Here is a 22,387-nt window from a genome sequence, read left to right as displayed (position 1 = left end):
TCTTGGAGGATCAAGAATAAGGAAAAGAGGAAGCCACTGCTGAAGCTGAATGTACCTAATTAAATATCAGCCAACTGATTTTGCCCAGACTAGCACATGGGGCATGGGGGAGGGGAACGGAAAAAGAAATGACTCCTTCGTATTTAGATAGTAAATTAGTATGAAAATGATATGAAAACAAATCGTGCATATATTTTCATCTCAACATTTTGAACACCTTTTATAATCTTAGTGTAGCCTTAGGGAATGAAGAAAGAAAGGAGGTTAATATCTTTGGGGAAATCAATTTGGCACAAACTGTTAGGCTTCTTTGTCCTAGCTGTATTGTCTCCCTGACCTCATCTCTCCTGAAAAGCAGCCTGTTTCCCAGATCAGGCCTACAGCTTTTCTCTGATCCAGAGGAGAGTTTACTCTCAGACTGGAAGCAGGGAGAAGGAAAGCATTAGTAAGGGAGCTATCAGGTTGCATCTAGAACCTGCCGTGAGCTACGTCTTCAGGATCAATCAGAAGGTTCTCCCTCCTCTCCTGTCTCCACATGGGGAAGGAGAAACTGGATTCTTCCTTCCAGTTACTTACATCCTCCAATATTTGGGAATTTCGTTCCTCTGGGATTAGAATGGAAGAGTAAATCTTATGAAAAGTTGACATGCCATTAAAGGAGGCCCATCCAGGAGTTGGTGGTGCAGCAATGGGCAGAGTTGGGATCAAAAACCTGTGTTTTCAGGGGATAACAGAAAGCAGACACACGTGGGGGAGGGTGTGGTGTGCTGACAGGGTATGCTCCAGTAGTGCTCATGACCTTGGAGTAGACACTCCATAGTCTGAGCTGGAGCTAGGAGCTCCACAGGCCCTGCTGTCCATGCCCTTAATTAAGCTCTATATACACTGGTGATTCCCAAATCCACCTCTCTAGCCCAGACCTTCTTGGACTTAAAAAACTCCGCTGACGACTAGCATCTTTACTTGGTTGTCTCAAAGGCACACAGCACTCTAAATTGACCTCACCTTCCCTGCCTCCCAAAACTGGCTCCTCCAGCATTTCCTGAGTGAATGATATCATTTTTTTTAACTACTTAGCTACTTACACCAGAAACCTGAATATCAACCTTATGTCTTCCTCCCTTAACCTCAAACCCAACTGAATCCTATCACCATTTATCAATTCTGCTTCTGAAATATCTTTCAAATCTGTCCTTTCCTCATCGCTACTGTATGTATGTGTCCTATATCTCAGGCCACCATCTTTTCTCTCCTGGACCACTGCAAAAGTCTCCCTGCCTAGGCTTTCTCTCCTTCCCATCCATTGTATACACTGAAGTGAAGTGATTCTTCAGAAACACAAACTGATCATCTTATTTCCCTGTTAAAAACTTGTCAACGAGCAAATTCACTGACAGTGGTTAAGACTCCATGCTCTCACGGCTGAGGGCCCAGTTTCCATCCCTGGTCGGGGGAGGTTCAAATCCTGTAAGCCCTGTGGCATAGCCAAAAATATATATTTTACAGAGTCTGTCTGCCCCTTCAGTCTCTTCTCTCGGCATCATCCCCTCCTGCAGCAGAACTGCACTTTGTCAGTGCTCTCTCTTGCCTCTGGACTTCTGTACTTGCTGTTTTCCCTAGGTTTGGAACACTCTCTCTGCCTCCTCTTCCTTCCTGGTTAACTTCTCCTCGTCTTCCAAGCATCGGTCTAAACACTCCTCTGAGAAGCCTTTCCAGACCAGAGCAAGTTAGCTACCCCTGTGGTACACAGCCATAGCACACACACATCCCCCTCATCACACCTATCACAGTTCATTTCATTGCCTACTTAAATGCCTGGTTTCCTGACTAGATGATAAAACTGCTCAGCATCTAGCCTGTTCAACAGAGTATCCACAGCACCTAGCACAGTACCTAAAACCTAGTAAGCAGTCCATATGTTATAGGACTGACTGAACAAAGAGAAAGCCATGTTTACGTCTCAGTTTATCCAAAAATGCACACATTCTCTGTGTTTGTGTGTATGTTCTGAATTTGTGCTTATGCATACACAAACACACATACACACACCTTCTTCAAAATACAGTTTGGCTGACAGAACTAAGAAATAGCTAGCAAGCTGCATATACTGCTTGGTCACACAGTGGGAAAGCAGCTGTTGGTGAGACAGGGGAATTCTTTAAACCTTAATTTCCTCATGTGTAAGGCAGGAATAATAAATGCTTCCTTATATAATTGAATAAACAATAGCTATTACTTCTAGATCTCAACTCCCAAATAGGCGCGGAGCTTGTGCTCTGCTCAGAAGCATCAAGTCCATGACTGCAACTGTCCACCAGGTGGGAGTATTACCCTGGCCTGGCGCTGTGCTGCCTCCACTGCAGAGCAAGACCAGTGAAACTAGCAGAAAAAACAACTCAGAGACCAGGGCACATGTCAAGAAGGCCTGTTTCTTTGACCCATACTCCTCCTTTTCTCATCCTAGGCTCCTCCGAGGCACTGTTTATGCTTAGGAATAAGCATTTTCTGGCTTGCCATTCACAGTTGGGGGTGTTTTTCCCCCATGAAAATAAGTCCTTTTATCCCACCAGAGCTGCTAGCTTCTACTTCCAGTGGAGACTGTGTTAAGAGAGGCGGGTTTGCTTCCTCAGACTGCAGAGGACATCTCGTTATTTTGGGAAGCCCTGTGGCCACCCCGTTCAGGGACATGGGGTTTGGCAGATGCCAGAGTTATTCTTGCTTTTAGATCTCACTCATCCTTTTCCACCTTGATTTCAATGAATGAGTTCAAGTCAGGGCAGCAGGTTTTGTGGGCTTGGTCAAAAGATGGGGAGACAGGGCCATTCTCATCACCTCCCTCATCCTCCTCTTCTTGGAAATTAGGATTATAAAGTTCCGGTGGAAGAAGCTGGGCCTCAGCAGAAGGCAAACGGTCTGAGGGAGGCCCATATACACGGTTGGCTTTGGTGCCATGCTTAGAGTTGGCATCCAGGTGGTAGCAGAGCTGCGTGAGGCGCTGGGCCCGGAAACGGGGAGGCCGGGCCACCCAGACACCTGGCTCATTAAGACTGTCCTCTTCATCTGACATCAGCTCCTCTGTCACATCCTTCCATAGACGTTGGTCCTCAGGGCCAAAATGCCTCATGATGCTGGATCGGTTGGCAAAAAGCTAAGGCAGGAGCCCAGGACAGAGATTAGGAAGAGCAACAAACCACACATTAGGTTTGGGGAAGGGGTTTGGGTAGGAGGAAAGCTGTGAAAAATCTGTGCCTGAGAGAACTAAATTCACAAGAAAACCCCAAACAGACCTTAGAGAATTGGCTCCTGTCTTCCTTCTCCTCCACTCAATCCTGTTCTCAGAGGCCACACCCTCCCACTGTGGCTTATTAGCGTTTCGAGTTTAGCATCTTTTCTGAAAGGAAAGCCTAGAAACCTACCCGGTATCTGCGACTTCGAAGTTTCTTCTCCTCTTTCTCCTTCAGGCCTTTAAAGGGGTTTAAGGAGTTGCGATACTCACGCCTCTTAGTCAGGAAGTAGGCTACACAGGCTCCTGGTGGGGAGGGAGAAGGGAGGCAGCAGAAAGCAGGGGTCCTCAGCCCCTTTTATTTTTGCTGTGACACTACCAGGTGGAAGAGGGGAGAACCACTTTTACACAATGGGCTTTCTGGGCACGTCCATCAGCATCTATCCCTTCCTCTCTGGTGTAGCTCTCCTGCCCCTCTGCGTCTCTAACAGGAACTCCTCTCACTGTGAAAGGACAACTCTGAGGCTTCTGCAACTCCCCTTCCCCAACCGCAGTCAGACCTACCCCATGCTACTCGGCTGACGGCAGATCCCAAGTACTTTTTCAGCAGGTGCTTTCTTAATGCTACAGACAGATAACAGAAGGGCACAAGAAGTAGGAAACCCAGGACGTGATACGTAGGGACAAAAGGGGAGGCCTGATTCTAACCTCCTTTTCATAATACCCGAGACTCGGGCTCTGTAGAAGCATCATGCATGATGGTGTTCTGGCCCCTTCCTTCTCCCATTTTCATTTCAGACTGAGTAGGGGAATGAAAAGACAATCCTAGGTGAAAAAATAGCCAAAACCAATTTTTGAAGTCCACTAGTTTCAAAACCACCTAAATCATCTCCATAGGCCTCTTCTCCTCTGGTCCGGAACAGGGGATGAAGAAAGGCTGGGGTGCAAATTAACTCGGTCTTTCTCACCTTTCAGCTCCTTGTCAGTATAATTGTGGGGACTTGTTACCAGTTCTTGCTTGAGCTTTTCCAGAAGAAACTTCACTACGGAAATATTCCAAGAGGACTTGATGCTGCCCCAAGAGAAGAAAGTAAATAAGACAGTCAGCATTTTAAAAGCTAGACAGAGATTCCTTGATTAATCAGCTTTGTGGGAAAGTCCCCCATGGCCTAAGACATGACACAAAGGGCAGTGGTGAGGTGGAAGCCCTAGCCTAACTATTATATTGGAGCAGTCCCCCTCTGCTTCCCTCTCCTTGGCAAAGTTCCTTATGATCTTTTCCCTCAAGAGGATCATACCTTTCAGACCCATTGAATCTCTTGTCATTGGTGATGTGGTTATGCACATTATGGACCAATTTCTAGGGGAAACAAACAAAACACAGAATCAAGCCAGGAACAAATATGATGAAACCCTTCTCTGGTCCCTATGGGGTTTTCTGCATGAATCTTGCCCATAGCCTAGGTACCATTTTCTGCTGATGCCCTTTTTTAGCCAGAGAGCCTACCCACATTAGTGTCTCTAATGGACACCCCCTCCCCACTTTTTTCCTTTTCATTTAATTTATGTGGAGCCTTCAGAATTATTCTGGGTCTTACTCTTGCTCTCTATGATCACTAGAATACAGGTTTTCAAACATTTCCACAAACATACTTCTAATAGCAAGGAGAGAGCAAATATACAACAGGGCTACTTCAAATAGACATTTCTTGAAGCCCCTTTAGTCAGTCAGTAGCTCAGTCATGTCTGATTCTTTGTAACCCCATGGACTGCAGCCTGCCAGACTCCTCTGTCTGTGGAATTCTCCAGGCAAGAATACTGAAGTGGTTTGCCATTTTGTATTTCTCTTAACATGAAAATGTCTTTCAAAATCTTCTAGTAAAATTGGTAACCCAGGAAAATGTCCCAGGTATATCTCTTTGCACATTACAACAAATCCCAGGGATCCTCATATCATGGTCCAAAAAACACAAACCTGAAATAACAGAAATGTGAAATGAAAGGGAACTTGGAGACACTGTCACCCAACCATCCGTTTACATCATTAAACAGGCTATCTTTCAGCTTTGCTTATATACCTTTAATGATGGGTTCTCACTAGTTTTTGACTCAGCTACTATGAACATCTCTAATTGTTAAAAAAAAAAAAAATTGCCTTAGATACTCCAAAATCTGACCCCAGTTTTGCCCTAATAGCACCTCAAGTATTTGAGGACAGCTTCCATGCTCTCCCGAGGTCTCCTCTTATCTGGTCTAAACACCAAGTCCTTCAACCAGTCCTCATGACATAGTTGCCAGACAGACTCTTCATGAAACTATGACGCTCTGGTTTGCCAGTGTTCCTCTTACAACATGGCACCTGGAACTGAATCGAACTCATCCACTGAGGTCTGGCCAAAGGGAGCATTACTTCCCTGAGGAGAACTCTATACTTCTAGGAATGAAACCCAAGATGCTGTTACCTTTCTTAGCAACCACATCGCTACTCAGTGCCACAGGGTCCATTCATAGTGAGCCTGTAGTCAGCTCAAGTCCATTTTTCACACAGATAACTATTTCCACCCTTCTCCAACTGTTTTTTTTTTTTTTTTTTTTTGTACTCTAATGCAGGATTTTACATTTCCTCCTATTAAATTTAGTTTTGCTGTTTCTGAGTATATTTTCATCCCAAGGTCCTTTAGTCAATGGAAATTACCCAGTCCCAAACTGATGGGATGCTGATCTCAGGATTTCAGCTTCGTATTCAGAAATGCCCAATTTCACCTCTTACTCCTATGGCTGACTCACCATATCAACTTAGGAAATTACTGTTAACTCTTTATGACTAGGGTCTCCACTCTATAAAAAAAAGAGTTGTACTAGCTTTATATCTGATATAGTTATTTTACCTTTTAGAAGTCCAGACTTGAGAAATCACAAGGGAATGGGTGAATGCTTCAGAAAGAATTTGAAAGAGTTGCAAAAAAAGAAAAAAGATGGGGGAGGAGTTGCATAGCTTTCCAATTCAATTGACTTGGAAGAGATCAGCTGATAAAATCAAACCAAGCTTGAAGTGAAAAGGGAAAATACTCTAGCCAATAATAAGTGTTAAGACTAAAGGATGCTGGCTCACCTGCCTCCTGAGCAAGCTAAAAATAAATAATTTCTCCAATGGGTGGCTGGATCTGCAGCAGTCCAAGGAATTAAGGTTCTGATTTGGGCCTTTTGGATCCCTGGCAGAGCAGCAACCCCCAGCAGCCTCAACAGATTGGAGAAATGCCTCTCGGATTCCTTTCCAGAGCTAAAGGTTGGGACAGTGAAGATCTGCAACCATCCCTCTCCCTCTGAACCCACGGACTCACACAAGAACATTTTATATCTTTCTCTGTGATGGGCAGCAAGACTCCCTGACTGGTCCACTTGCCCCTCTTCCCATCGTACAACACCGAGCATGATGGCTGAGCATGCTTCCCAGAAGGCACTGTGCCAGGCTCTCCAAAGAGCAGGAGGAAGCCTGGCCTCACCACTAGACCTCTCACTGTAGGCAGTAGGCACAAGAGGAATAAAACTAACCAAAAAAAAATCCTGATTTTATGCAAATTGTAATTATCACACATATATTCTGATTTAAACACTAAGAATTTGGGGGAATTCTCTTGAAAGGTACTTCTAGGTATAAGCCTCTATTTCTGTCACTGGCAACAACAGTGTCCTGTTGGATTAGAAATCCATGACAGAGAAACTAAACCTACTCCCCATTCTTGATAAGTGACATATCATTAAACGTAACCAAAATCTGAAATAAAGGTTAGAAATCAGTTGATACTGATTATGAATGGTGTCTTCTGGAAGGGGAATAAAAAGAATCTATCAACGTAAAAATGAAAGAAAGAGTAAGAGTAGGATCTCTTAGAAAAAAGGAGAAAGAAGTAATATAAATAAAGGAAGTATAAATGGTAGTCAGCCACTTTCAATCTTTACTAAGGCTGTAACAGGAGAAATGGGTTCTATACTCTGATGAGATTTCACTGGCTGTCAGTGGTGACCATCACCCTTGACCAGAACTCTCAGTTTCCCTCATAAGCTATTATCCAGAGGCTGGAGACCCATTACAGTCTCCATTAGAAAGATGTCTTGGATGACAGAGCTGATCCAAAGGTCTGTAGTCATCCTAAAACAGGGTTTCTTAACCTTGACTCTAATGACGCTGGATAACGGAGGTGGGGGCGGGGGATCCTATCAGATTGTAGGATGTTTAGGGATGCACTAGGACTCCAAGCCACTGTAAGGTTCCAGGCAGAACTGATTCAGGCCAGTACCTTCCCTGCCAAGAGCTCTGAGAATCACCAGACTCTTCTAACCTTTATCCTTGAGCTGAGTGTCTAGTGGTCCTCTGCATCTTTGGGGTATGGGACCACCTCAGGACACCTTGGCCTTGCTGCCCAAGGGGCCCCTTGCTGCTTGCCCTGAACATTGATTATTTGCAGGCAGTTTCTAGTGCTATCCTGCTGCAGTCAATTTGCTGAACCCCATAAAGATCTTCCCATCAGAATTATGAGATCACCAGGAGACATGATATAATTCCCTTATCTTTAAATGGAAGATATCAATCTATCCGGAAAAGCCTAAACAAGTTCCACTGATAGCAAAGGGACTGTCTGTCCCTGGGGCTAGGGAACAGTCTGTCCCTTCTTGCCCTTCCCACTCCAGCAGGCTTCAGGATACCATTCATTCCACATGGGACGTTTAAAAGCAACCCACATTTCACTCTTCACTTATCTCTCCAAACTGAAGAAAAATGTATAGAAACTGAGCTCACTCACAGAGAGGACCAGATCCCGCTTGCGTCTGGAGTTCTTCTGCCCACTCCCTCTGGTCCTGCATGGGGAAGCAGTGAACCCTAGAGACTGTCTCAGCTCCCCAGTTCCCCCAGGGCCTGACTCTTCCGAAGGCCCTTCCAGGGCGGCAGCAGCACTGAGCATGTCCTCCGGGCGGGGTGGCGGCAGCTTGGTTCCATTTTCTGGCCCGGTCTCTGAGGTTGCCCGCTGGATCGCCAGTTGTGTGACTGGTGAAAGCTGCTTGGCATAAGCAGGCACCAGCACCCGCTGCACTGCACCTTCAGAGGCCACGTAATCATCCACCAGCTAAGAACATACGGAAAAAAAAAAAAACCCTATTACCCAGCCAGGCTTGTAGGAACCTGGTCAACCATCATTCACTGGTAAGTATGATGAACAGGGAGTGGGGAACAGGGAGGAATCTAGCCCAGTCTTCAGTGGTTCATGGCTTGTTTCTCTGGGACTCTGGGGGGCACGTGGGGCAAATATTTCTTGCAGATACAGGGCCTCTCGGGCTTCCCTGGTGGCTCAAACAGTAAACAATCTGCCTGCAATGCAGGAGACCTCAGTTCCATCCTTGGGTTGGGAAGATCCTCTGGAGAAGGGAATGGCTACCCACTCCAGTATTCTTGCCTGGGAAATCCCATGGACAGAGGAGCCTGGTGGGCTAGAATCCATGGAGTCACAAAGAGTCAGACACAACTGAGCAACTTTCACTCAACGGGGCCTCTCATGTTGGGTCATTACCACAGGACTGATGGTAAGGACAAGGCATGTTTCTGATGCTCTATTTGTGAGTAGTCATTTATGCTTTGCACCTGAGTACAGGTAAGGTAGCTAGGTGTTTTGCCTGAAAGGGATTGAGTGAGAAAGTGATGATAAGAAAACCAGGCAAGAGGAGTGAGAAAATAAAATAACAAGAAGGAGAAATAGAAAAATGGGAGCAAAGGAGGTAGATATAGTCAGAAACCTCTAGAGAGGCTAGTACTGCTTTCCCCCTCCCCATCCCCTGCCCTCTTCCCTTTGCAGGACCAGCAGGTGCCCTCACCTTGATCCTGCCCTGGCTACATCTGACAGTCGCTGCCCTGACATCCGCTTGCCTGCCTGTGCCCTCACTCAAGGACACACAGGGTAGGGGAAGGAAGGAGGGAGGAAGGGAGAGAGGGAGAGAAGAAAGGAGGGGGATTTCTGCAGCCAGGAAAACAAAACAGTGAAAGTGGGGGAAAAAACACAGAAAGAAGCGGGGGAGGAGGCTGAGATTTATAGACCTGTGAGCTGCTTTCTGTGCTGTGAAATCTAATTCCATCCTGTCGGCTTGGAAGCCTTCCCTGCCAGAAAGAACCACAGCTCAGGGCACTGCCGGGCCTGGTGCCTCCCTGCCTCCTCCCACCTTCCCAGCAGCTCCTCTGACACCCCCAAACCAAGGATAGTCCCTGGCCAGGCAGACGGGCGAGCCTCGGGGCCATCACCCACCCATGCGGCTAGGCCTTGGTGGAGCAGTGACTGGTTGCAGTATGACCCTGGAGGCGGCCTTCATTCCTCAGAGCCAGCAGATGGGCTCGGAGTCTCAGCCCCCCTGTTCTGCTCTACTCTTTCCTGGGTGTCTGGGCCTTGTCGTGGCGGGTGGAGGAAAAGACAGAGGGCAGGAGGAGGACGCGGTGGAGAGGGTGGGTGGGAGCTGACAGACCTCCCACTGTCTCTCAAGTGGCAACACATCTGTTAGCTTCACATCTGAGATCTCTAGAGTTGCTCCATCTCCTTTCCAGACTTCCATGTGACATTCTTCAGTTTTTACTCTCCTCAGCCAGGATTGCCCTGCTCATATGGCCCTGAGCAGTAAAGAAGCTGAAATATCAGTGTATTTCTATGTCTTTTCCGGCTCACAAAACAGGCCCGTTGGCTTCCCTCTTCCTCCGTACGTGTTATTATCCTCTTAGGTAAACTCACAACTGCCCATTTTTCCTCATTTTATTTCCTTTCCTCTACCTCCCTCCTACCTTACCTCATATTCTCTCCCTTGCATCAATTCTTCTTCCACTTAGGTTCATCTTTCTCCTCTGCTCTTTTTCTCCACTTTTTCTCCTTTCTGAACCCTTCATTTCCAATGGCCTCTTTCCCTTCTTGCACCTGTCAGCTACCAGCTTTGCCCTTTCCCTCCCTCATTCCCTGCTCTCCCTCCCCGCCTCTGCCTCTCTCTCCTCACATCCTCATCTCTCTCCTAGTCCTGAATTCCTCTTGGCAAGCAGAGGGCCCATGATCAAATATGAATGAGTCGTCTGTGCATGGCAGGCATCCTCGCCAGGAGAGGCAGAGCCCATGGAGCTGTCAGGCAGCTGTGGAGAAGGTGCCATGCGGCGCGACAGAGTGGGAGGGCAGGGCAGCCCCGATGCCACTCATGCCAGCAATGGCCTTCTACCAGAAAGGCCACGGGGTCAGGAAAAAAACAGGAGGGCTCACTCTCTCTGACGACAAAGGAAACTCGGTACCCTGCTGTTCATCACTGATAGCACCAAAAGAAAGGCTGAAGGACGGAGAGGAGAGAGAGAAAGAGAGGAAGGCCAGGAAGGGCACAAGGGAGCAGCTCGGCTCCGGTCCTGTGCTGTGTACTCACAGGGTTGAGCATCGCGGCCCCCTCGCCAGCAGTCAGGGCGCATCCCGGGAGCCGCACATCTCTCTGAGCTGCGGGGAAGCCCAAGGGTCCGGGCCCCCCAGCCGAGGCCGCTCCCAGCTGCCGCAGCTCCTCGATCACCACCTGCACGCCACTGCCCACACTGTCACACTCCTCCTCCGCAGCCGGCACGGCCCGGCTGGCCTCCCCGGGGCTCTCCTTGAGGGGCCCGGGCTCCTCCAGCGGGGAGCCGTGTGCCCGACTCTCCCTGTCTTCATCCGCGGCGGGCACCTTCCCTTGCCTCAGCTCACCCACTTCCTCCTGGAGTCGTTTTAACAATTCGTTGTTGGCCCTGGCGAGACTCAGCGCTGCCTCAGCCAGACCCACGGCCTTATCCACCCGCTGGTAGATAATATGCAGGAGCTGCTCGGAGCTCTGGACGGCCAGGCCGTGTCCCGTCACCGTGATCGGGGTGCTGGGAGGATTCCCACCCTGACAGCCTGAGCTGGCCCCGCTTGTCTCGTTCTTACACGCACAGCAGCAGCATCTGGCCTCGCTGCCACTGGGAGGGGAGAAGAGAATGGTGGCGCTGAAGGACATGGTTGTCGAGGCGGGAAGGGCGGTGCTCACACTGCTGGACTGCTCCAAAAGTGTCCCCAGCCGACCGGACCGCAGGAAGCACTGGCCTCTCTGGATTCACTTTCCTTCCTCATGGAGGGTGGTCAGAGGAGCCTGGGCACCCGGGGTTGGGTTCTCTGAAGGAGCAGTGGGCTAGCCATGAAGGCGCACACAGACCATGGCTGCCTCTTCTTGTCCTGCAGAGTGGAGAGGGCCTTCTCTGTGCAGATCCTGGGCTGCCCTAGTCCCACACACTGGGGGGTCACCCTCACCCCTTCCCCATAGGGTGGGCGTACGAAGGCCTTCCCGAGGAACTCGGTTTCAGAGGGTGGAAGGCATGAAACCCCCCACCACTCCAAAACTAAGGTACAGAGAGGAGACTCTAAGGACCCACGGGCATCTGGAAAGATTAGAAGATTAAGGAAGAAAATGTAGATCTGTCTTCTCCGCCTCTCTATCTTGGCTGTAATAACTGTATTGCATTTTACGGCTTTGACATCATTCCTTAAGGAGTTCAGAACACTTCACGTAGGTTAATCTCATTCACACAACAGCTCTAGGAAACACATATTAACCCAGGGCCAGAGAAGAGACATGCAGAGAACTTATATATCTTTTTCAAGGTCAGGGAAGACAGCAGAAACCAGTTATTGCTACTTTCAATCTAGTGTGCGTGTGATTTTTTTTCTTAAACTGATACCACTTTTTGTTGACATAAAGAATGATGATTCTACGGTCTCTATAATTTGCATACAGATGCAGAATAAGACTCCTAAATAAGGAGGAGGCCAATCAGTGCAGCCCCCAAGACGCTGCCAACCTCACACTATTATATCATTAATGCTTTGGAGATGGGCAGGGGAATGAAAGGAAAACCTGGATGGGAGAACTGAGCTTCCCTAACCAGGGCTGCAGAGACCCCTACTCTCACACTTTGTACACCTGGGCCTCCAGCCTCTGCAATTGAAGCTAACTGTTCTGAATACTCCAGCTGGAAGCCCAGAAAAATCACCTCCAGGGCCCCTCATCTCCACTTCTCATGCTGCTTAAGGGAGCGACAGAGCTAAACGGGAGTTTCTAAGTAGCTCCATGCTGCCACTCTGCCCACACAACCAGCCCCCAAAAAGAGAGATCAGAATATCAATGATAAACCAAACTGCCTCTCCTCTGAATCACTGTAGTTAAGCGACTAAACTACTCCAGGAGAAAAAGAAAAAAAAAAGTGTGGGAGGGTTTGTACCACTGAGAACACTCCAAGGAACTTCATATTGTCATTTTCTAAATGACACTTGATTATAGAAAAAAAGAATCTTTCTGCCTGAAGCTCCCTAAGTGACAAAATCTTATGTTTACAATTTCCTCAAGAGATACATTTCTATCTTACCCTGTAAATTATATCATAACACCACAATTAAAAGGAGAGGAGGAGGTTAGGAGAATTTTCCACATACAGAAATTTGGGGTTTTTTTTTTTGAATCAGCAATCTCATTTCAGAAACAGGCAATATCAATGCCTCTGAGGTACTAAGATGTAAATCTGACAATGCATTTTAATTACATTTGGTTATTAAAAAATAGTCTTTAATTTGCTCTTTCTACCCTTTATATCGAAGAAATGCTTTTCTGTGCTAGATATTCACTTCTTGAAATAATGTTAACTCAAATCCATTTACTGCTTCTCTGTCATTAGAGTCACTGGAAAGCAGAGCTAAACCTAAAAAACTAAAGGTTAAAGGAACTCACTAAGCAATTCCCAAGTCAATTATGAATGAATCATTAATATATCCTTTTCCTTCCTAAATAAGGGCCTACAAGCTCCTGTGGGGTTTTAACTTTTTTAAAACCAACATCATGCAAAGAGTTTAACCTGAAACGTGGATGCTGTAAGAAAAAGTTATTTAAATGATAATACACAAATGATCGCTCACTTGGGTTTAGGATTTGTACAGTAAGAAATTAAGACCTGCCACTTATGTAATATTTTACATCAACTATAATTCAGTTAAAAAAAGTTTTTTTGGCAGCACCACTCGGCTTGTGGGATTTTAGTTCCCCAATCAGGGATTGAACCCAGGCCCTGGGCAGTGACAGCACAGAGTCATAATCACTGGACCACCAGGGAATATACCCCCCCAAATTTAATAAATCAGTAATGTATAAAATAAGCTATAAGGATATGTGTGTATGTGTGTACTCAGTCACGTCCAACTCTTCGAAACTCCATGGGCTATGCCAGGCTCCACTGTCCATGGCATTTTCCAGGCAAAAATACTGGGCTGGGCTGCCATTTCCTACTCCAGGGGATCTTCCTGAACCAGGGATCAGATCTGAGTCTCCTACATTGGCAGGCAGATTCTTTACCACTGCAGGGCCTGAGAAGCCTAAGCTACAAGAATATACTTTACAGGGAACATAGCTAAAGTTTTTATAACAACTATAAATGGAGTACAACTTTTAAAAACTGTGTACCACTGTATTATATACTTGCAACCTATAATATTGTACATCAGATAAACCTCAATTAAAAAAAAATTTTTTTTTAAACTAAGGTGCATCAGGTTGGGACTCTGGGTAGGTATCCTTCCTGGGATCAAACTGACAACTTCTACACTCTTGCCCCAGATACTCTTTCTTGCAGGAGGCCTTCTCCCCTGCTGGCCTTGTACCTGCCTCAAGCCCTTCTGTCCCTTTAAATGGTCTTTCTTAGGTCATCTTCCCAAAACAGCACTGAGATGGGAGTAATAAATAAGTAAATAAAATAAAAAATAGGGTTCTCATCATGCGGTACCACTTAAGGGCTATTTGAACTTGGGCCTCAGTGTTCTCTGGGGCTATCTACCTCCACTCTGCCCACTTTGAGTGTTTTTGTGAAGATTATAATATATATAAAGCCACCAACAGAGTGCTGGCACATAGTCAGTGCTCCACACATAACAGCTGGATTCCTGAAACATTTTGTGTTCCTATCTCGAACATCCATGCTGATGTCTTCATTTAGAAGAAAAAAAGCCAATGGCTTGAAATAGAATTTGGGGAGCTTCCCCTCTAAATTCAATACCAAATTTTTAAGAAATGAATTCAAGTCTACAAAGTTGCCTTTTATCAGTACAAAACCTTTTATGATGCAAATTAGAAAGGTAATTGAGAAAACAGTATTTGTAACTACTTGCTATCATGACCTGGCTTTAGACTAAGGATACTGTTCAACTATACTCATTTTTAATTTTGTTTACTTATTTATTTGACTGTGCTACATATAAGATCTTAGTTCCCCAACCAGGGATGGAACCTGTGCCCCCTGCAGTGGAGGCTCGGAGTCCTAACCACTGGACCACCAGGGAATTCCCAACTCTGCTTGTTTTTAATGTGCTAAATATATTTTCATATTTGTGTTGCATAAAATATCATGACACTAACCCGCTCTACAATTCCGTCCCTCAGTTTCTTTCTGTTTTTCAACTTTGGGTATTACCTAACTTCATCCATTTTAGAATGCCACATTCAGGGCAACAAATACGTGTTTTCTTGAATCAATCTGTCTATAAAAACCTGGTACAGTGCAGTGTAGCACAGCAGGCATTCAAATAACTCTTTTGGGGTATCTATGGACATCATTTCTGATTTAGTTTCCCTGGGTCCTGCTAGAGTCTCCCACATAACCTCTAAGACCCTGAATAAAAAGATAAGGAAACTGGGCTTGGCAGGTATTACAGGAACATTTCACAATTATATTTACTAACCAGATACCAATTTAAAATGCTAATATCATTAGCTACCTATATCTTCATTAGAGAAGATGAGCAAGTTATATATATATAAACAACTGTTTCTAAAAATTCTATCTATATAAGGCCATGCTAAAGGATGAGTCACCAAAATGGACTGCCACCTCCAAGTACTCAAGTGAAAGGAAGATAAAGTCCCTATACACAAGGAGCTTACAGTGCATGTGAGAACAAAAGTCTAAAGAACAAAGCAAAATATACACAAGTGGCTAAAAATATAGTATAGAATAGAAATATCTTGAGTTAGTTCAAAATTATAGAAAGATCAACAGAATGAAATCATGTGAGATAGGGGTCTTATCAAAGAAAAGTCTCCAACTGACACTTGAGCAAGGTATAGGATGAACTGGTACAGTGGTAAGAAGACAAGCTGAGTGAGAGGAAAAAAACCAAACATTACAGAATTAACAGGGTACATGTGAGAGGTCAGAGCAAAAGGGCTTACATACAAAGTACAGAGAGCTGACAGTGGGCTTTGAAAACCAAGTTAAGGAAACTCTTAGGTCAGGGGTCAGCAAACCTTTCTCTGGAAAGGACTAAAGAAATTTAGGCTTTGCCGGCCATGTGGTTTTTGACACAACCATTCAACTTTGCCATTGCAGCACAAAGGGGCCACTGATGATACATAAATATAAGTATGGCTGTGTTCCAATAAAACTTTATTAATACAGAAATGTCACAAAATATTACATTTTAATATTTATATTAAAAAATATAAAAGCCATTCTTAGCCCATGGGGCCAACAGAAACAGGTGTAATGCCAGACTAAGACTATGTGCTAAGGTTTACTGACCTCTGTCTTAGACACTTAAAGTGGAACAGTTAGAGATTAGAAGGCTGTTTAATCCTGGAGAGAGGTGATAAGAATGAACATTTGTGGATATGAAGGTTCAACACCCTGGAGGAAGGACTGATCTTATTTCTTAACTTAATAAATATGCGGGATAGAGAGATTGGTTAAGACAAATTCAAGACTGTAAACCTAAGGGTCAGAAGATGGTAACACTGACAGAATGATACAAATGAGGAAGCTGAGAGGTGGCACTGGCATGTTTGAAAAGATGTGTATTTATATAACATGTTAAAATATCAAACTGATGGCAGCATCTTTAAATGGAATGTTCTGAAAGCAACTGGCTAGGACTGAAAAACAAAAACAAGAGGAAGGTCAGAGCTGGAATGCAGACTTGGAAACTTTAGCAGGAGGTTATATTTGAACCTCAGAGAGTGAATGAGCTCTCCAAGGAGTACGTATAAGATCCCTGGCAGGGGCCAAGGACAGCACTTGGAGCCAATCCTTGGAAGAGTCTTCATTAAAAAAGAATGGTCAGTAAGATGGAATAAAGTGTTAGGAACGCCAAAGTAAAAAGAATAACAAGAAAGAGGATCTAGTCAACTGTGACAAGTGCAGCAGAATGGTTAAAACAAGATGAAAATTAAGGAAATGCATGTTATTTGTCTGTGATGGTCACTGGCGCTGACTAGTAAATTTTTTTTTTTTTTGGTAGTGGAAGTAATACTATGCATTAGATGAAAGAGAAATTGATGGAGAGAATATGGAGGCAAGACATGAAGTCAAGTTTTCTAGAGTATAGATATGAAAGGAAGGAAGCAGGAAGTCAGAAGGGGCACTACAGCCTCAGGATATTTAAAAAGCAGAAAAAAATAAGGTCAGTGAAAAAGGAAAGGATGAACATATTAGGAAAGGATTTAGGTTTTCTTCTAGCAAGGATCCTCCCACTGTGAGAAGGCAGGCAGGTGAGCTGTTCTCTGAGTCAGCAGAGAAGAAAAAAGATGAATGCAGGGGCAAAGATTCACTGATATGGAGCAATGAAGACAAAGATGAAACCTTCTTTTTTTTACAGATCTTCCTCAGTATGAACAATTCAAACTGATGAGAGAACTTTATTATAGACAGTGCTGCATTGTTTGCTGCTATAACCTATTAATCCTTCTAACATTGCAGACTTAACATAATCATTCTTGCTTTTTTCCATAACTAAAGTTTCAGAGCCCCTTTAACTCTGCTAATGTTATTAACATACCTACACTTTATTCTGATATCTTTATTTTACCTCTCAAAATGTCTAACTGTTTAATACAATAACCTGTGAAGCAAGCCATGGAATGTTTGGCAAAGCAATGGTTAACTGGGATAAATTATCCAAGCAGTGTCTATACCATTATTATTAAACATTAATACTGTCAACTTTTGCAATTTCAGATTGCTGATTTATTTTAAAACCAAGTTTGCATTTTTGTTCAAGAAAGAGGAATGAACTAAGACTGACCATCACTGAAGAATATATATGCCTTTTGCAAAACTGTGTTAACTTTTAGAATTAGAATGTTAAGAAAATGATCTTCAATCCTATGATGACTTGCCAACACAAAATGACAGCAGCTGTCCAACGTAAGTGTGCATAAAATCTGTGTTTGGGGTTCATCAGTATCAGTCTAATTTTAACAATGTGAAAGGAGCCTAGAAAATGTACTTTTCAATACTTTTGATATTTTTTCATAAATATTTGGATAAAGAATGAAAACTCATCTTTGGACAGACAGTTCAGGGTAAGGCTGTCCATAATCCTAACTATCCATTTCCTCCCAAGTCACATGTATTTTTGTTAGAACTAAATATATCATAGTCTTGGCAGCTCCCTTGCTTGCTTCAACCCATTCTGAGTTTGAATTTTCTGCATGACTGAGTTCACCTCCAAACTAGGAAAAATAAGTTTCCTCACTATCTAATAGATGTGTAGTCTATGGTATCACTCAGAAGATAAATGTTTTTATAATGGGCCCTTGACTCATTCAGGGTCATGCCAGCAATGGACTTCCTTAAATGCGATTACTGAAAACATAGCAATTCATACCATAATCTTCATTTCAAGAAATAAAAAGGAAAATGGCCACTTAAACCTCCTACTGTGCCAGTCAGCCCTGCTCCTCCACCTGAAGGTATAAAATGTCTCATCCACTAAAAAACGTCTAACTCCTCAAAAAAATCTACTTGTATGAGAGATGTGCTCTTTATCACACACGAGCAGGTAAGGAAATATCATTAATAGTCTTTTTCTACATTTTGAAACACTGACCCAAATAGAGACCAACAAAGAAAATCTAATACCTTGTTTTTTAGGAGTAAAAAAAAGATGTGGACCCAGAGGGCAGAGTGAGATGTTAAGAAAAGGATTTCACATAATCCGAAAATTTCAAGTACATTTGTATAGTAGTACCAGAGTTTTTAACCCAGTATTAAACCGCCTCTTTTCTTTACATTTGCTAAAATGCAACTTGGTGAGATTAAAATGACCGGTGTAAGGTTTTCATATCCATATACCTGACATAAACGGCTCTCCCTGCATTTCCGGAGAAACTGAAAAATGAAAACCTAGCTCCCAAAGTTGCGTCGTATGCCCAGCGAGCCCTTGGTAAATGTTATCTGATTAAATATTAGTCAAAGATGACAAACTGGGCACCAGGGAAAACAGAACCATTTCCGAAGAGAGTGTTTCAACTACAGGTAGGGCGAGCGCAGCAGCGCAAAGGGGGAACAGAGCTGAGCTCTTCCCTTGGGGCCGGAGGGGACAGGGCGACCCGTCGCTGAGCCCCCGGATAGACGGAGTGCCCTGGGGGTCTCGAGGAAGGGGTGTTCCTCACAGCGCCGCAGACAGCCGACTGACCCGAGGAGATCTAGCTGGATCACCGCGGCTAACTGCCATGGGGCCAAGAAAGAGCTGAGGATGGCGGGGGAGTTCCCGAGGAGGTCCAGCTTTGGCTGCCCTACTGGTATCCCACCGCGTGTGCCCCTCGCGCCGCTCCAGCCGACACGGCTTTGCCGAGTCGCCCGGCTCACTGCCAGGGAAGAAGGCGGTGTCTGCTCGTGTACCCTGCCAGCGCGCGCACGCGGGGAGGCCCCGCCTCACCAGTCTCCGGGCTCCTGGTGATTGGCGGTTGGGCGATGGGGCGGAGCAAGGCCGGGGACGTTACTGGCCGCAATCCACAATCACTCAACAAGTCAGGAAGGGGAGGGGCCTCTTTAGGGAGGGACACGACTGCGAGGCTTTTTCAAGGCCGCTAGACGCCATCTTTAGCTTGATTTTTTTTTTGTTTACTCCGTTTTGTTCCCTGCTGCTCATAGAGCTGCGTGTACACGATTATAGGTACATTGGCTACAGATCGGCCTCATACATTTGGTGGTGTAAGGCTTTTCGTTCCTGCCGGCCTCAGCTACAGATTTTTCAGATAACACTAGCAAGGTAGCAGTTGCCCTTAGTTCAAGTAAGTTTTCATCTCTACGGGCCCTGCAGATTGCAGAGCAAAATCATCCGAGTTTAGCTTTGCTTTGCCTCGGTAGGAGGGCCGAGCCAACGATATATTCGTGGGAGGAATTCTCTTACCCAGAAATTCAAAGCAAGAATACTGGCTAAAAGCCTAAATTCCTAGTAAAAATCAATTAACCTAGGAAGACAGGGCTTGGGCTGTGTACCATTTAGGAAACGCTGTCTTCTGCGAGAAGGTAAAAAGTATACGTGATGACGTACAATGAGGGGGGAAAAGAATAAGAAAGAGCAAAATTCCATTAATAATTCCAGCACTACTGCCATCACAAAGGCTACTTTAAGACTGACTAGATTTCAGATATGCAGGTCTAAACTTGTGGAATGCTCCACGTTTGAGACTGATGTAACTTGCATTGTTAGGGAATAGAAATGCACTCAGTACAGCTAAGAAACCCAGAGCTCACACAGTCTGCATTCATTACAGTGAACGTCAAGACTTGTACAAATAGTTTTATCGCCGTTGTTAGGTGTCCTAAATACAGCTTGAAACTGAGTGGGACGCAAGCTGGGGGATGGAACTGTATTATCATCGTACAGTGGTTTTGTTGTCCTCAAATTTGAACTCTACAGTAGATCCTTTTTTTATCTCGTGGTCACTATTTGTGACATTCTAGTTTCTCCCTTATCACCCCATATATTTTCTATCCTTTCACTCCAATCTGTCAATACAGGTTTGAATACGCTTTCCGTATGACTCCTAATAGGAGACAGTGGTCCTATAACAGAATTAAGGGAGAAAATGGCTCCTGTAACTGGAGGTACTTCTCTGAGCCTGTTGCCCTCTAATTTATACACTTCTGTCCATGACGCTTATCATAGGGAGAACGTTTTTCATTCCAAAAAACGCAACATGGTAACCAAATGCATTTCTTATCCCTCCTATGTATTATTTGCCTTTGCCTCCTCTTGGCCCCTCCCCCATCATCACCATCAAGACCGGTTTTAGAGAATTGGACTTGACTGGATTATTTTCCTGATATTTTGCCAGCTGTGGAGTTATTCAAACAAATCCCAACCTATAAACGACCATTTCTGTCAAAAAGCCAAGAGAGAACTTCCCTTCTGAACACACCAACCAAACCACACATAAAGGCCAAAATATACACAGCTGTACATTTAGGAACGTGAGACAATAAAAAGCAAAACCACTTAGGCAAAACAGTCACTAAAGAAGGCTTTAAACCACAGAGTCAATAAATTGCTTACCCTCATTTGCCACGTGGACTGTATATTCCCTAGCAATTATTTAATTATTCAGTAAGCTAATACTTTAGAAGAGGAGAAAATACAGTAAATGCACGTAGAATCAAAGTACCTAAGTAATTCTATGCATAGGATTTCTTCTAGGCTGTAGTTTGCGCATGAAATCCTGTCTGGATCACATTTGGGAACACAACAGGAAAAAAAAATATCCACATCCTAGGGACTGCTTTGCACACATAAAGCCAAAGGCAGTCGCTTTTAAAAACAAAATCTGATACGGCACATATACACACTGTACATACACAGAAAGCACAAAACCCCAAGATAAATCTTTACAAACTTATTTGCTTCAAAACACACACACACACACACACACACACACACACAGAGTCTTCATGAAAAATGTGGGTAAGACACATTGTAAAAAGGGCTTGACCCCTCCCCCAGGGAAATGAGTGTCACAATTATAAAATACAAACATTTTTAACCTATTGGCCTTGGACAATTGCCACATTCAAGCCACTTGGTTTTGGTTCTGGAAGAAGGTGTGTAAAACGCACGCAAACAGCTCTGTGAGGGAGCCTCAAATCTGTTTCCTTCGACGTTGCCTGTGGCAGAAATTTACATTATCCCTTCGGCCGGCTTCAAAAAGAAACCTCTACTTCCCAAGAGGCTAAATTTTTAAAAATCCCTCTACTATAAAAATTTACCAGTTCTTAAAATGTGATAGCAAAAAGAAAAAAAATCTCTATAAATTTGGCTGGAAACAGTTGTACACGGCCATCCTGCTTCTCAACTTCTTGGTATATTTAAAACCTTTACCAGGAAAAAGAAAGAGGAAGAGAGACAGAAAAAGAAATGGGGGAAAGCGCACATTCCCCTTAGCAACAGTTTCCTCACCCCAGCACTGCCACAGATCTCTATTTTTTAAAAAACTTGAATACACACACAAGATTAAGGAGAAAAAAAAATGGAAAAAGGATACCCGAAGGTCGTATGGCTCTTTGTATTCGTGTGTGTGCAAAAAGGAGGACTCGCGGAGCCCGAGCCGGCAAGCCCCGCCCCTCCCCGGACGCCAGCCCGGATTGGCCATTGGCGGCCGCGGGGCGCCCCGCCCGCGAGCACACGCGCAGCGCCCGAGGCGCGGGCCCCAGGGGGCCCCTAAGGGCCGCTCGACCCCCGACCCCAGCCACCTTCCGCTCCGACCTGGGCGACCTGGTTGGCACCTTCCCTACCTCTCTCCCCTTCCTTTCACTTTTCAGCCTCCTCTCACCCTTTCCGATGTTTTTTCATCAGTGAACCCTGGCCCTTGTCACCAGCATAAATAACAATCCAGAAGCGAGCACCTTCTCTGACAGTTTGCTAAATTCGGTTAACTAGTCAGTAAAATTCTAGAATGGGATTAAGCATCAGGCAGCCGATGTGTGGGGCGAGTTCATGATTTCCAGGTGGAACTCTCTGGGTCACATCTGTTGTTAACCCTTCCACCTTTAAATGAACCTTCAGACACGTATGTGGCCTCCTTCAGGGGAGAGGCAAAGTAGCCTTACACTTCTGGCGTGGTTTCGCTCAATCTTCTCCCCCGGTTTTTTTATCTGTTTGGTTAACATTGCGTTCTCAAGAACCTAGAATGGTCTCCCTTTAGCTCCTGCATGGAGACCTGGTGGCTTACACCTACATTATAAACCACTCATGATCTGAAGGTCCTAAGCCCCTGTTTGTACTTATTTCCCACAGCTCTGACTTCTTCACTTCTGTAATATTCCTTTGCTCACGTGGTCTCATC

General features: G+C 44.9%; 1 protein-coding gene across 4 annotated transcripts; it reads right to left on the bottom strand.

The window, feature by feature from the left end:
• Nucleotides 1–2,399: 2,399 nt before the first annotated feature.
• Nucleotides 2,400–21,608, bottom strand: C10H14orf93 (chromosome 10 C14orf93 homolog). 4 transcript variants are annotated; one of them, XM_052646987.1, is made up of 7 exons: nt 21,587–21,608; nt 10,652–11,666; nt 8,026–8,346; nt 4,522–4,583; nt 4,192–4,295; nt 3,417–3,529; nt 2,400–3,148 (listed from the first exon to the last, which is right to left on the bottom strand). In XM_052646987.1, the coding sequence occupies exons 2-7, from the start codon at nt 11,246–11,248 to the stop codon at nt 2,729–2,731; spliced, it is 1,617 nt and encodes a 538-aa protein (XP_052502947.1). In that variant the 5' UTR covers nt 11,249–11,666; nt 21,587–21,608; the 3' UTR covers nt 2,400–2,728. The 4 variants fall into 4 exon arrangements, with proteins under 4 accessions (XP_052502947.1, XP_052502948.1, XP_052502949.1 ...); XM_052646988.1 differs by having other exon boundaries at nt 10,652–11,463; nt 21,587–21,607; XM_052646989.1 differs by lacking the exon at nt 21,587–21,608 and adding an exon at nt 21,502–21,560 and having other exon boundaries at nt 10,652–11,463.
• Nucleotides 21,609–22,387: the final 779 nt, after the last annotated feature.

The sequence above is a fragment of the Budorcas taxicolor genome, chromosome 10 (assembly GCF_023091745.1).
Source record: "Budorcas taxicolor isolate Tak-1 chromosome 10, Takin1.1, whole genome shotgun sequence".
Taxonomy (NCBI): domain Eukaryota; kingdom Metazoa; phylum Chordata; class Mammalia; order Artiodactyla; family Bovidae; genus Budorcas; species Budorcas taxicolor.
Note: the sequence above shows the minus strand (reverse complement) of the source record. Positions and strands in the feature narration are given on the sequence as shown.